The sequence below is a fragment of the Juglans regia genome, chromosome 15 (assembly GCF_001411555.2).
Source record: "Juglans regia cultivar Chandler chromosome 15, Walnut 2.0, whole genome shotgun sequence".
Classification (NCBI taxonomy): domain Eukaryota; kingdom Viridiplantae; phylum Streptophyta; class Magnoliopsida; order Fagales; family Juglandaceae; genus Juglans; species Juglans regia.
Window position 1 is genome coordinate 638,420 of NC_049915.1, and position 15,784 is coordinate 654,203.

Genomic DNA, 15,784 nt, shown 5'->3' on the forward strand with positions numbered 1-15,784 from the left:
AAACATGATTTCGTCTAGATTTTTGTATATATTGCATAGTTGGTTTGATTTTGTAAATTACTTATGTATTTCGTGTATTCGCTCGAATTTTTTCAGAACAGATATGAGAAATGCATGTGCATAAATATACACTATTTGGTTTGATTTTCTAAATTTCCTATACGTGTTTCCTTTTTATATATCTAATTTTTGTATTTTCCTTTTTATATATTTAATTTTGGTTTGGTTTAAATCTCTTCTTTGCTCATAGTAGATATCTTATTGACTGTGTTGGTCTGTTTTTCTTTCTTATATCTAATTTATATGATTTTGTTTTTGAGTATTTTTTTAGGTGCGCTTGGGTTGCCCATGTGAAAATTTCTTTTATGTGCAAACATGATTTCCTTTAAATCTTTGTATTATTGCAAATTTTAAAGTTAAAATAGCTTAGGCTTGCATTGCAGTCCCCAAATGGGGACTATATCTAGCATTGCTCATTTTCCTAGATAAATTCTATTTACAGTCCTCAAGTGGGGATTGCATGTGCAAGCATATTGTTAAATGAGAGAAAACATCATTTTAAGAAGGATAATTTTGTAATTTTAAAAAATTTTAAAGTTAAAATAGCTTAGTCTTGCATTGCAGTCCCCAAATGGGGACTGTATCTAGCATTGCTCTCTTTCCTATATCATTTCTTTATGATTCAATCTGTGCCTTTTTTTGACAATGAGTTTCTGACATTCTGTTTTATTTTCAGTTTTTCTAGATAAAACAATATTTCTATTTTATTTAATAAAAACAGGAATTTAAAAAATTTATATTTTCACAAATTCTGTTAGATCTTTCTATATATTGTATATTATGTTGGGTTTGAATTAAACTGTGTACTCCAATATTTCTTTTTCTGAATTTCTGTAGTAAATTTTGTTTGATTTCTCACCAAAATATTATATGTTGTAAAGAAGGTTATTACCAATCCTCTTTTGTAGATAGAGCTATCAAATGCATTTCCCTTATCTTTACTTATCTACCAATTTTTTTTTTAAATACATTCACAAATTCTGTTAGGTTATATATACTGTATATGGTGTTTGGTTGTTTGAACACAGTAATGTCTTTAAACACAAGATCAACGAAGCCAGAAACATAATATCAAATAGAAAAATAATAAATGAAAAATAGAAAAAATAAATACAACATATGGTTTTTATATGCCTTTTCTTTGCCTCTACTTATCTGGCAAACTTCTTTTAAATACGTATAGGATACGATTTCTATTTAGATCTTCGCATATATTGTATATTCTGTTTGGATACAGCAGTGTTCTTAAATATAGCATCCACCAAACCAGAAACAGAAAAATAATAAATGATAAATAGAAAAAATAAATATAACATATGATTTTTAGATGCCTTTTATTTGTCTCTACCTATCTAGCAAACTTATTTTAAATACTTAATTTCTATTTAGATCTTCTCATATATTGTATATTTCGTTTAAACACAATAGTGTTCTTAAACACAATATCAACCAAGCCAGGAAAATAGTATAAAATAGAATAACAATAAATAAAAAAATTAAAAAAATAAATTAAATAATAAACGACGTGATAAAATAAATAACAACATACACTTACAAAGATAAGAACCAGAAACGTCCAACTCTGAAAAACAAGAAAGTTATTATTTATTACTGTTTGCGCGAGATAGGCTCTTGTATAATAGAGATATATATATAATATAGTATTATAATATATACTGATATAGTATTAGTATAACTATTATAATAAACTATAGTGATATAGGATTTTAAAATTTAATACTTTAATAATTTATCATATAATACAAAATTATTTTATATATAATTATATATAATATAAAAAATCATATAAAAAATATTTTATACAATATAAAAAATTAAAATATATAGACATGAACCGGTCCGATCCGGTCCGGTGTTAGAAAAGGAAAATCGGAACCATACCGATTATTTTGTATTTTATATAGTCAATAATTATATATTATATGAAAATTATATAATTAACTTATATAACTATATAATATTATTTAAAAAAAACTTATATGTAAACATTTTTGTCCAATTCGGTAGGGTCTTGTAAAAAAATGAAAAAAATTAAAATTAAAAATTAAAAATTAAAAATTAAAAATTAAAAAGTATTTGTAGATGAATAGGATTTGGATCTTTGAGCGTATACCACTTGGATTGAAACAATATATATATAGAGTACATTCTAGATGAGCTGGATAAATTTTGGAAAATACCTGTTTTTATGTCATCTGTGTTTCTGGTGCTGCAGTATTTAACGTTTCCTCCAGTTTGTCTGAGTAAAGCTCTCGCGGCAAAGAGAACCTTCCTCCCTTTTATGTCGCTTTGCCTCTAGCGGTTGGGTTCCACAAAAGATTAAAGAAGAGAGAAATACACGAGCGAAAGCTACCGAAATTGGCGGTACTTTTTTTCTTCCGCTCTAAAAGGAGCTCGTCGAAAAGTGCACAAGATAATCGAATAGGAATCCAAAGCTAAAAGGCTTTATTTTTATATTTTTCCATCTATATATCTAAAGTTCTCTCCAAATCCGAACCGTCATGTCATTGCGTAGGCGCACCTTGCTCAAGGTCATCGTCCTCGGCGACAGTGGGTACGTTCTTAGGGCTTTATACATATTTTCTCATGACAAACGTGTGCATTTATATCTTCACGGATACTGATGATTTTAGTTTGGGATTTCAGGGTTGGCAAGACGTCGTTGATGAATCAGTATCCTCTCAAGTATATTGGTTGATCTGTGCGATACGTATTTCTGATACATTGATACAAATTTTTACAATGTTCATCGATCTTTATAATTCTCCATTTTCGTTTTTTAATACCTATATTGCGTGCCTCTTTCTTGATGCGTTTCTCGCTCACAATTGGTTACTAATTTGATTAATTTTCGTTTAATATTTTAAATTTTATCTAGTGCATTGCAGCTGAACCATATGTTTTACTGTGCTTCTGATCAAAATATAGCATTACTACGTTTTTTTCAAAAATTATTATTGTTTTGATTATTATACGCTAGTTCGTGGTTGTGGGTCGTTAACTACTTAATAGATATGTGCACAAGAAGTTCACTCAGCAGTATAAAGCTACAATTGGTGCCGACTTTGTCACGAAAGAGCTACAAATTGATGACAGGCTCGTCACTCTGCAAGTGGGTAATGCCATTTGGGCATTCTATACGAGCTTAATACTTTTCTTTTGAGATGTTAGGAATGTTTCATGCTAATACATTGTGGATACATGGTGGTAGATCTGGGACACGGCTGGGCAAGAGCGGTTTCAAAGTCTTGGAGTTGCATTTTATAGAGGGTCAGATTGCTGTGTCCTAGTTTATGATGTTAACGTGATGAAATCGTTTGATACTCTTGACAACTGGCACGAGGAGTTTCTTAAACAGGTTCCTTAGGCGTTTCTTGATTCTTTACGTCCTTTTTGCTTTGAATGATTTGCTAGCTTGCCATGCATCACCCTAATGCAATTTGTTGAATTTCTGAAAAATGCGTCCTTTAAAACTGTTTGGCCTGTCATTAAATTCACATCCTGTTATGACAGTTAGTTATTATTTGAGAAATTGAAATGAGTTGCAAAGAACTCAAGTTTCTCGTTCACTTAATAAAGATTGTATGGGAAAGATATTACTTATCTATATAAAGAGAGTATGTTGAAAAGGTAACCCTATGATTAGTCCTTGAGATTCAGACAGCCATTTATTAAGTGGACTGTTTTCTTTCATAAGTTCAACCCCAAAGGATCATAAAGCCATTTATTCAGCAAAACATTCAACTTGAGATTCAGGTTGTTGATAGGTTGGATCTAGTTTGGATCTTATAGGATTCAAGTTCAGTAACCCAATTATGTATGCTAGAATCCAAAGCTGAACTGGATGGAATCATATGAAATGCAATTGAGACTGGACTTGGCAAAATCCAAGAATTCAGATTTGATGCATCTTTTTAAATTCTGTAATGTGAATGTGGTTTTTGTTTCTCTTGTTAAAATGTGTGTGTTCTTAATATTATATTGTGCACTGATATATGTAGTATTGTTATTAGTGCCTAATCTGGTTTGGTGTGATGATGGAGCTTTAACTTGGTTGAATCAGATTAGCATGATCTATTGATACTATGATATGAAGCTTATCTGCTTATCCAAAAAAAAAATGATATGCAGCTTTATCATAATGTCTGCTTTACACATTGAAATGTGCATAAATATATTTTCTGCACTTCTCTTGATTGCACCTTTTTACATACCACATGCTTTGTGGTGTTAAGCTAGAATTGAAATATAAGTTATTCATGCAAGTTTTTTTTTTTTTTTAAGTAAACGATTGTATTAATAAGAATAGGCATAGCCGAAGTACACAAGATGGTGTACAAGAGGTAACACCTATTTAGGAAGAAGAAATGGAAACAAGAAAATCATGAAAATACTGATAAAAAAAAGAAAAGAAAATCATGAAAATCAAGGCTATTAAAATCTACAGCTATGGCCCATAGAAATAAAGTTCTAACAAAAAGTAATCTAAGTTCCTCTAATGAGCACTCATTGTCTTCGAACGTCCGGTAGTTTTTTTTTTATAGGTACTCAAGAAGTTTCATTCATAGAAATAGGCAAAACTCAAGTACATAAGGAGTATATACATGAGAAGCACCTAATTAGAGTTCACAATCGAAAGGAGAAAATCATGGACATTTAGCCCACTACAAACAATAACCCCCGCCCATAAGAACAATGATTTAAAAAAGAAAAATTTAAGCTCATCCATGATTTTTAATGATTTTGTCCAATGATGCTGTCCATATGAAAAAAAGCTTCTTTTGAAGAAGCTTTCGCCTGCCATATACTCTTCTATGGGAACATGGTCATTCTAGGGCTCGTTAGCACTTGGTAAAACGATCTAACAGTGAATCTACTTTTCTTGGAGGGGCTCTAGTTCATCTTGTCGCTAGTACCCTCTTTCATGCTTACGGAATACAATGCTGCATAGAACTCTATGATAGTCTCGAACTCCCAATCTTGAGCTACCTTAATAAAATTAACATTCCATTGAGGGGAGTCACTGGAAAAGACCAATAGATTGGCTATCCCTGCATCATTTTCTTGTGCGAGCTCAAAAATGGTAGGGAAGGTGTCTTGGAGACTTCGTTTACCACACCATTTGTCATGGCAAAATCTGACACGAGAGCCGTTGTCCACCACAATATGTTCATGTCTTCGGAAGATCTCCCAATGTCTCCTAATGTACTTCTATAAACCCACCCCATATGGGCCATGTACCTCATTCGACTACCATCCTCCCCAAATTGTGAAATCTATAACGAACTTCCATAGGGCCCCCCTTTTGTGTTGGTATCTCCACAATCATTTACCTAACATGGCTTGATTGAATTTTGTCAAGTTACGAATCCCCAATCCACCCCCAGAAATTGGAGTACATACAACTGACTAATTAACTAGATAACTCTTCCCCCAATCCACTCCACAAGAGGTCTCGTTGTAGCTTCTCAATACAGTTAGAGACCTTTGTGGGTAGCGGGAGCAAGGATAGAAAATAAGTTGGTAGGTTAGAAAGAGTACTTTTAATCAAAGTGAGCCTACTACCTTTTGACAAATACAATCTTTTCCAAAAAGTCAATCTGCGTTCCACCTTTTCAACCATGCCATTCCAAATCCTTTCTGATTTAAATGATGCACCTAATGGTAAGCCAAGATACTTCAAAGGTAGAGATGATACCTTGCATCCCAAGAGAGAGGCTAAATTCTCCGCTTCAGGGACAACCCCCATTAGCACCAATTCAGACTTTGAGAGATTAACTCTCAATCCCGAGATAGCTTCAAAACAAGGAAGTAGAGCCCTCAAAGATTGGATGTGCCTAAGATGTTGTAACACCCCCTTCCCGTAGGCTAGGTGTGTCACGTATTTTTTTTCATGAAAAATAAACCCGGCAAGCGATTCTCTAATTTCACAATTTAAAAATAAACTGAAATAATTTATTGAAATAAAAAGGTCTAATAAAATGTCTTCCCAAAAACATTTAAGAAATAACTGGATAAATTCGTCATAAGAGACACATTTTATTTTAAAAGTCTGAACAAAACTAAAATGCTCCTTCTACTCCTGGCCTGCATGCTCGTAATCATCATCTTCACCTGGGTAATTAAAAACATGAAAATAAACTAAAATGAGTCGATGACTCAGTAAGAAATCTATCATAACGAAAATATAATAAACATAACATTTTCATAAGAACTTTCATGCTGAACTTAAAATTCATGACTGTTCATGCTAATGCTTATGCCATGTATGACTGAATTATCTGAACTAACTGACTGATTTATCTTACTTATCTGACTGGCCAACACACTTAACCCTGTGTGTAAGGTTGTGCACCAGCCCCACATCCCGCTGCAGCAAGGGGAACTGCTGATAGTATTCTAGCATACTATGGTGGACCACGACTGAGTTCGTGGCTTGCACACCACCCTGAAACTGAACTGCATTGGTACCATGCATCTGAATGGCCATCTTATTAACTGATCTGAACTTATCTTACACTTGAAATTAAGATGGCTTACGTGTCTTATACACATGAGATGCATGACATATTACATACATAAATCATAATTTCTGAATTTAAACATGATGCGGAATGACATGATTGTATGCTATGCTGGATGACATGCTTGCATATGACATGAGCGGTTCATAAATAATGGCTATCGAAGAACTGGCTTGAATAATACATACATATAAGCTAACTGTGATGATCCTAATTTATGATCAAATTTACTTACCTCGATGCGTTTCTCCTTGAATAATACTTCGTAACTTGAGACCTATATTCAATAAATAACTATCACTAAATTGTTTGGAACTAAAATAAATGCTAATATCTTACTTAACTAAATTCGGAATTCTAAAACATAGTCAAACCAATATTTGTTTAACACTAAAATCAATAATTCATAGTATTTAAATTACTTAAAATACTAATTTATAATTTAGTAGAAATACTCGAGCTATTTTAAAATAATTCACAAAAACTTAAATTCTTAAACTAGTTTCATTTCTTAACGTAATTATTAAATCTTATAAGAAACTTAATAAATTCCATTAAATTCTTAACATAGAAATCTTATTAAAATCTTTACTAAATTGACAAAAGAAATATTAACTCAAATATTAGACTTAAAAATTATACTTTAAAACATATTTCCAATTCTTTAAACATTTATTAAAAGAATCTTTAACTACTTATATTTATTTAATAAACTCAACTAGTAATATTAAACTCAATATAAATCACTAAAGCAATTATTGAAGTAAAATGAGATCAAGTCTAACTTAAAATATAAGTTCGAATAAATATCACTATAATCTGTAAAAAGGGTTAAAAACTCTGGCCCATGAAAATAACATTATTACAGGGGCCCAAACCAAATAAATAAACCCATCCCAACCTCATACGGGCCTAAGGCCCAAGGCCCAACAAAAGAAACTCACGGGTTCTTCAAGAACCCGAGTACTCGGCAACCAAAACAGAGAGTTGAGAGAGAATGAGTCTGCGATGGAGGAGCTCACCGAGAGAGGGTAGAGGGCGACGGCGGCGCTGAGTGGTTGGAGTGACTGGCGACGCGATGGGGTCTCTGGGAAAGGTGGTGCGACGCCGTGACACAGAGAGAGAGAGAGAATCGTTAGTCCGAAAACATCCCGAAACTACCGAGAGAGAAAGAGAGCTGATGGCGGTCGAGGCCTTACCGGAAAAGAGGTGGCTGAGCTAGGGCTGGGCTGGTCGGCACCGTCTGTGACGCCGGAAGGGAGTCCCGCGTCTCTGAGTGGCGTGGAGTTACTGCGAGAAGAAGTGGGTGGCTGCGGGTCAGAGAAGAGAACTCCAAAACAAGTGAGTTTTCTTTGTATTTTTCTTGTGTTTGAATCGGATATTCTTAGATGGATTTATAAAGACGATAGAAAGGCTATCTGATAGGGTTTTTCTAATGAGAGTTAGACTCCTACTAGGACTCGAATTTACACACTACGGCAGGGTTTCAAATTTGAAACAAAGTGGATGAACTTACGGATTGGTGATTTGAATTTGTCAAACAGCGGCTAACAAAGTGATGAGGTTCGGAGACTAGAAAATTTAAACTTTAATTTCAAAACACACATCGCAGTGAACGTAATCTGAAACACTTTAGAAATCCTTATTAAAACAAAACTCTAACAAATCATAAATAGCAACTATAATAGAAAATATAGAGATAAAATTAAATATAAATTCTGATAAAACTATACTCATAAAAATATAAATTCTAAAATAAAAGTTTACTAGGAAATATTACTAATATACCCTAACACCAAAACTGGTATGTCACAGATGTGCACCACAGAAGATGAGAGTGTCCTCAGCAAATAGCAGGTGAGAAATATCAATGGAGCCATAATCATCATTTCCCACCGAGAAAACATAGAGTAACCACCTTCCACAAGGCCCACAATCATCTTACTAAGAGCTTCCATGACAAATAAAAAAAATAAAGGAGAGAGCGGGTTCCCTTTCTCAAACCATGGGAGGAGTTGAAGAAACCCACCGGTGAACCATTCACCAAGATAGAGAATTGAACTGTAGAGATGCAAAATTCTACCCATTTTTGCCATTTCTCCCCAAAGCCACATTTTGCAAGTAAATAAAGTAAGAACTTCCTTTTGACGTGATCATAAACTTTCTCCATGCCTAATTTGCTTCTCCATGTCTAATTTGCAAAGTAACCTGAGTTCTCTAGATTTGAGTCGTCCATCCAAAACTTCATTTGCAATTAAGGCCGAATCTAGGATTTGTCTACCTTTGAAAAATGCATGTTGTGGCTTCGAAATTAACTTTTTCACCACTGAACTCAATCTATTCGCTAGTACTTTGGAAAGAATCTTGTAAACTTCATTCACAAGGCTAATGCGGTGATAGTCTCTAACATCCGTGGACCCCATCTTTTTGGGATTAAGTGCTAAAGAAGGTAGCATTAAGACTTTTTTCAAATCTAGCATTAGTGGGAAAATATTGAAAGACCCGCATAAAATCACCCTTAATCACTTCCCAGCAAGCTTGGAAGAAGCTCATGGTAAAACCGTCAGGGCTTGGAGCCTTGTCACTAGCCATGACATGGATTACTTTGCACACTTCATCTTTTTCAAAAGGCCTCTTTAGCCACCCTACGCACTGTTGATCTAATGCTGAAAAAGTTATACCATCCACTTTCGGTCGCCAGGTGTGTTGTTCAGATATGAGGTGCTGGTAATACTATGTAATGTGGTTCTTGTAGCTGATCCGAGGAAACTGCCCCATCCACAATTAGCGTATCAATAGCATTGTTCCTCCTATGAAAATTAGCCACCCTATGGAAGAACTTCGTACATTTGTCTCCTTCCTTGAGCTATAACGCCCTTGATTTTTGTCTTCAGGAAATCTCCTCCATTAATTTTACTCTTTCAAGTTCTATGACTACCTGACTCTTGCGAATTTTCTCGAATTCAAAGAGACTTCTTGCCTCCTCCTCACCCTTTAGACCCTGTGGCTCATCTAAGAGAGAGTGCCTATGCTGAATCACATTGCCAAAAACTTGTTCATTCCATTGCATCAGATCATGTTTTAGTGCTTTTAACTTTCTTGCCATTATGAAGTTTGGAGAGTCTTGAAAATTGTAAGAAGACCACAATTGTCTGACCTTGTCTACAAAATCGTCATATTTAAGCCACATATTCTCAAATTTAAAATACTTTATACTCCCTTGGATGCTTCCCTAGTCTAAGATGATGAGAAGTGATCAGAGCATAAACTGGGTAATTTTCTTTGAGTTACATCTGAAAAGTGTAACTCCTAATCTGGAGTTAGCAAAAACCTATCAATCCTCGACCAAGATGTGAGTTCTTGGTTGTTGGACCAAGTAAATGTACCTTCAGTTAATGGAAAGCTCCTGTTCTGAAATGAAATCAGAAAACTCCCTCTTGGCGGTAGTGATATGGGCCACACCCGACCTTTCACTCTGAAAGCGAGTTATGTTAAAGTCACCCCTATGCAACTTGGTAACTTCCATCAACTAAGAAGTCCCGCCAATTCTTCCCACATTGGCCTTCTCTCCGAATCAATATTCGAGCCATAAACTCCAACAAATGCCCATTGGATGCCGTCTTCTAAGTTGATAAAAGAGCAAGCCACAATGAAATTATCCATACATTCCTCCACCCTTTTATTGAACATAATTAGGACTCCACTAGATGCTCCTTTAGATGGCAAGTACAACCACCCTACATGTTGCCCTCTCTATAACTTTGGACTAGCTTTCTTGTAATGACTTCCAACTTGGTCTCCTATAAGCAAATAATGCCCCCCTTCCATTGGCGAAGTAAGTTTCTAACTTGGAGCCGCTTATTATGTTCATGCAGCCCCTTACATTCCATGATATTATTTTTTACTTTCATAAAGCAACCATCTTACCCCTTCCTTTGAGATGCCCCTGGTTAGAACTCTTCTCCCCATCATCATTCATTGCCCGCGTAAGACTCTTGAGTTTTCTTTCCCTTTTTTTAGCCGAATTAAGGGATGGATCGGATTTGGATTGTGCATTCCCAGCCACTGTGGCTGTAAGTAATGCAATAAATTCAGCTTCAAAACCCTCGCATGTAATCTCTACATAGTGCTTAATTTCCATAGCTTTTTGGATTACCCAATCTAACACATATGACCTGCCCATCCCATTATCCTCCCTCCCTTCAGCCACCATCGTTGGCAGCGATTGCATCTTCCCGCCCTTGTTAGACTCAAATAAAACTAGTGTTCCTTCCATTTCAACCTCCCCCCTTTCACCCACTTATTCTGCACTCTTAGAAACAACATACAACTGTTTCTCGGCTAAAAAGTTTTTTTCCAGTGTCAAAACATTGAACTGCATGGCACGGCGGTTGGCCGCTGGCACATTAGTCTCCAAAGGCAGCTTCTGTGGCCTCCCGTAGTGCTCTAGGCCTCCCGGTGACTCTGCCATTCTCTCATCTGCGAAACTTTGAAGCGACATTTCGATCTCCAACACTTGGCCTGTCGCCCTCTCTGCCGTGGTGACAGGAGGCAGCCCATAGAGCACCGACTCCTAAGTCTGTGTCACCCCATAGAACAGTGGCCATCCCATAGTGTCGCAATTCAGCCCAGAGAGCGCCGACGTATGAGTCTGCACAGGCTCAGTTGGTACTAACATTAGGTTTCCTGCATAAGTGCTGTCTAAAACGAACATAGGTGTTGCCGGCATAGAGACTGGTGGCTCCTTGCCCAGTGTATCGGGAATGGGCCAACATGCCTAGGGATCTGTACCCCCACCGGAGCAATAGGCCCAAACGTGGACGTGGAGCCCTTTTCAAAAGAAGGCCCAACCCGTTTTAGCCTCCATTTCATTCTAGGTGAGCGACTTGGGCATGTCCGGGCCAACCCAATCTTGGCCTTTCCTTTGTCTGGCTTGAGTGAATTCAACCCATTTACCACCTTAGCTTTTGCCTTTTCTAAATACAATTGGCCTTGGCCCAGGCTCAAGCCCTTGACTACTTTACAAAGAAAAAGCTTCTACCGCCTTCCTCAGTAATCCCAGCTCCTCCTTCACATTGAAACTTCCTCCTTCAAACCAGACAGAGCCCTTTGCACCTCACTTTCTTCTGGGTAGACATAGGACAAACCCCCACTCCCTGTTTCCGGTAAATCCGTCGACCACATTTCTCTGGCAGTGGTGGAACTCTCCCCTACTACACATCCCTTTTTGTTTCTTTCACCTTGCTGTAACGCCAAGGAGTGGCCCGTACCACCGGAACTGCCACTCTTTTCCCTTCACCACCCATTGCTGCCTCTGCATACGACTTGGCTTGCCTCACCGTCTCCTTCCCCTTATCCACTACTATGTGCAGATGTGGAGCCAATGTTGGATCCTTGTTTGCTGAACTATGCATGGACAAAACATGCTTTAACTGCATAGAAACTCTGCATACGTCTGGTAGTTATTCATGCAAGTTAACAATCATCTGGAAATAAATATTAGTTCTTTATGCAAGTTAACCGCCATTATCATTTGTTTTGATACTTTGAGTTGATTATTTTCAATTTTATAATTTGTAGTTTGTGTCTATCAATGATATGTCCAAGGAAGATTATATATATATATATATATATAGCTTTTCTGTCGAATGCTGACATGGTTTCCACTTCCATTGTCGCCTCAGGCAAACCCAGCTAATCCCAGGACATTTCCATTTATACTGCTTGGAAACAAGATTGATGTTGATGGTGGGAATAGTCGTGTGGTAAGATAGTTGCAATGGTATCTATGCTTTTTGGTTCCTTGCATGTTGTATAATTATCATCTGTCCAGGTTTCTGAGAAGAAAGCAAAGGAGTGGTGTGCTTCAAAAGGCAACATCCCTTACTTTGAGACATCAGCAAAAGAGGATTATAATGTTGATCCTGCATTCTTCAGTATTGGCAAGACTGCTCTAGCCAATGAGCGTGACCAGGACATGTAAGTTTATTCTGAATGTTGATATCTTTTTTGGATTGGCTTGGTGTTATAAATTTAATTTCTACCGTGCTAACAGCCAATGGTTTTTTTGTCCCTGCTCTGTTCTTGTATACCAGTTCGTAGTTTGCATTATAGTGCAATAGAGCATGGTATTTTTGCCATTTTATAGATTTTTTGAGATGTGAATCCTAACTCATAGATGTAACTGAATCGGTCATGCATTTCTTTCTGCTCATGAGTATTATATTCTAAAAATCGTTCAGATTTTGGAGCGGCCTATGAGATGCATGAGTAGCCTTTTTATTATTTTTAACAAACATTTGTGTATTTTTAATTGCAGATATTTCCAGGGTATACCTGAGGTTGCTTCAGAGGCGGAGCAAGACGGTGGTTGTGCGTGCTGATCTGACATCTCAAATAATCTGACGGACCCAGTATCGTATTGTGTTCTGATTTATTGGTTCTTGTGATTCGTCTATTTTCTGTTTTGTTTTTGGATACATCCTGTTGAGTTCTTGCTAGTTCATGTTTTTTTTTTTTTAGATATGTAATTGCTGGTTCATGTTCATGCTCATGCTCGAATGTGATAATTTCCATTTCGGGAAAGGATAGTATTGTAGAAACCTATCTTGGATTGATTCACCACGAGTTGTTTATGCATAAGATTAGAAATGAATGCTCCATTTGTGGTAATGAAACTTTCATTCTAAATTTGCTGTGTAGCTACCATTTGTGGTTGGCATTGAAGCAAGTTTGTTCGACGAACATGGAAATTTTAGGGGTGTCAAATCGTGTTAACGGGTCGTGTTCGTGTTCGTGTCGTGTCAATGTATGTATATTACAGTTAATGGGTCAACACGAACACGACCTGTTAAGGATTTCGTGTCAAAATTTCAAATCTGAACACGACACGGTAAGATAACGGGTTGACACGACACGACCTGTTATGACCCGTTAATGAATAAGAAATAAATTGACACGATGCGACACGACACGACCCGTTCCGTTTTAATCCGTTTACATTAATGGGTTAAACAGACACTATACGACACGACACGACCCGTTTGACTTAATTAATTTTATATAAATATATAAATATAAATAATATCTATAAAAAATAAAAAACTAACTACAAGTTTAAAATTACAATCCAAACAAATATGACCCACACAATTTGTAATAATATTCATTATTAAAATTATGTCTTAAATATAATAAATAAAATATACAATGTAAATATATTAATGTTATAATCTCAAATATAATAAAAAATTAAAAACACAGATCTAAACAAATTTATAACTTGAAGAAGGAAGTGGAGCATCCTTGCCCTTTAGGTCTAAAGGTATAAAAGTAAATTTAATTTTCTTAACGGGTTATAATGGATCATAACGGGTTGACCCGTTAGTGACCCGTTAAGCAATCGTGTCTTAACGGGTCAACCCGTTTTGACCCAAACCCGTTAAGGCTAAACCCTAACCTGCTTTTATCGTGTCATATTCGTATTGGGTTAACAGGTCGTGTCACATATTGCCACCCCTACATGGAATACCTAAAATGATACCATTACTAGCCTTTACTAGCCACGTAAACTTGAAGGGTAAATAAGGCAGCAAGCTTTCCTCAGGACGCCAATTTAACTTGGGTCTCACGAGAAGGTGGGATTTGTATGGTAAAAACTGGTATGGATGCTCGTGTCCTAAGTTAAGAGTATGCATTAATTTGACAAATTGTGCAATCATAACCGAGCAAGAGTCGATGGATGCATTGCAGTATGGCAACCAGTTCATCCATCTCTTTAAAACCCAGAAAAAGCTGTATCTGGAGGAGTTTTCAAACCAAACTGGCAAAGAATCATTACATAGATAAAAGCATTTTGAAGTGATTGGGTAGACCTTAGTTATGATACATATTATCATGGGCATATATTAAGTTGTATTATTTATGCAAGCTCTCATCGCAAGTTCTTTGAAAAAAAAGAAAGGATAAATTATAAATACATTGTCTAAATGTTGTAGGGGTGCCTCCCGGGGCGGGATAGCCCCCCCCCCCTGCGCAGGGGGACGGATTGGATGCCCTCCACCCATTTCAATAATAAACTACAGTTCAGTAGATCTAAAAATTATTCCTAGGTTAAAAAAATATGGGTGTTGTTTGGTTTGGTCCAGTCCGGTCCGAGGGGTGATGGATCAAAATTTACAGTCTATCATTTTTCCTGGACTAGACTAGAGTCTAGACCGAACATCCCTAGGGACTAGACCAGTAACTATTGGTCCGGTTGGTCCTTTTTGGTCTGACCCAATTATTATTTTCCTTTTTTTCTTTTTTTTTTCAAATCAATTACTAACAAAATTTATTTAAAAAATTAAATTAAAATGAAGTGAATTATTAATGTGGATTATGTAATAACTCAATAACAAAATATTTTATATAATCAATGATGATAAATTAGATGAAAATTATATTATTAACTTAAATAATTACTATATAATTAGTTAATTGATACTATACATTAGTTAATTGATAGAATATTAATTTTTTATAACATATTTAAAATTTATATTGTTAATGGTGATAGGTTAGATGAAAATTACATAATTATTATATAAATAATATATATAAAATATTTATTTTTATTTTGTAAATTCGGTCCGGTCCGGGGAGAGAAAATCTTGGATCGGGACTAGACTGAAACTTTTTCTGTCTTGGGTTTCATGGACCGAGACCAATCAGTCTCTATCTCGATTCAGTCCAGACCGATCGACTTTCACTCCTAAGATTTAAAAATACATTTTTAAATCTAAATTGTAAATTGTAAATTGTAAATTTATAAATATGACTATAATTTTAAAATTATATAGGTAATAGGAAATAGTCAGACGTTGGTATGCGTATATTCTATTTTTCAAGAATATACAGATAAAAAATCAAAGTGAAAGAATGTTTGAAACAAATGGCCTGGAGAGGCAACAAATGGCAGAGGATAGAGAGAAAGTGGAGGAAGGTGGATCAGGGGAAGATGCATACGGATGAATTTATTACCTACAAGCACTTTTATTCATCATTTGCTATGAACCGTACGTGTCAGACGTTTATTAGAGGATCCTCATTAACTTGATTAAATTTATCTTTAAAATTTAGTCAATATCACACTTTTTTATATTTGTCTATTTTATTTAAATTCAACCTCCATATTGGAT

At 35.7% G+C, this 15,784-nt stretch overlaps 1 protein-coding gene across 1 annotated transcript; it reads left to right on the forward strand.

The window, feature by feature from the left end:
• Positions 1-2,245: 2,245 nt before the first annotated feature.
• On the forward strand, positions 2,246-13,295 carry LOC108981172 (ras-related protein Rab7). Its single transcript, XM_018952262.2, has 7 exons — positions 2,246-2,635; positions 2,728-2,754; positions 3,094-3,193; positions 3,293-3,439; positions 12,290-12,370; positions 12,439-12,584; positions 12,925-13,295. The coding sequence occupies exons 1-7, from the start codon at positions 2,583-2,585 to the stop codon at positions 12,986-12,988; spliced, it is 618 nt and encodes a 205-aa protein (XP_018807807.2). The 5' UTR covers positions 2,246-2,582; the 3' UTR covers positions 12,989-13,295.
• The last annotated feature ends 2,489 nt before the right edge of the window (positions 13,296-15,784 follow it).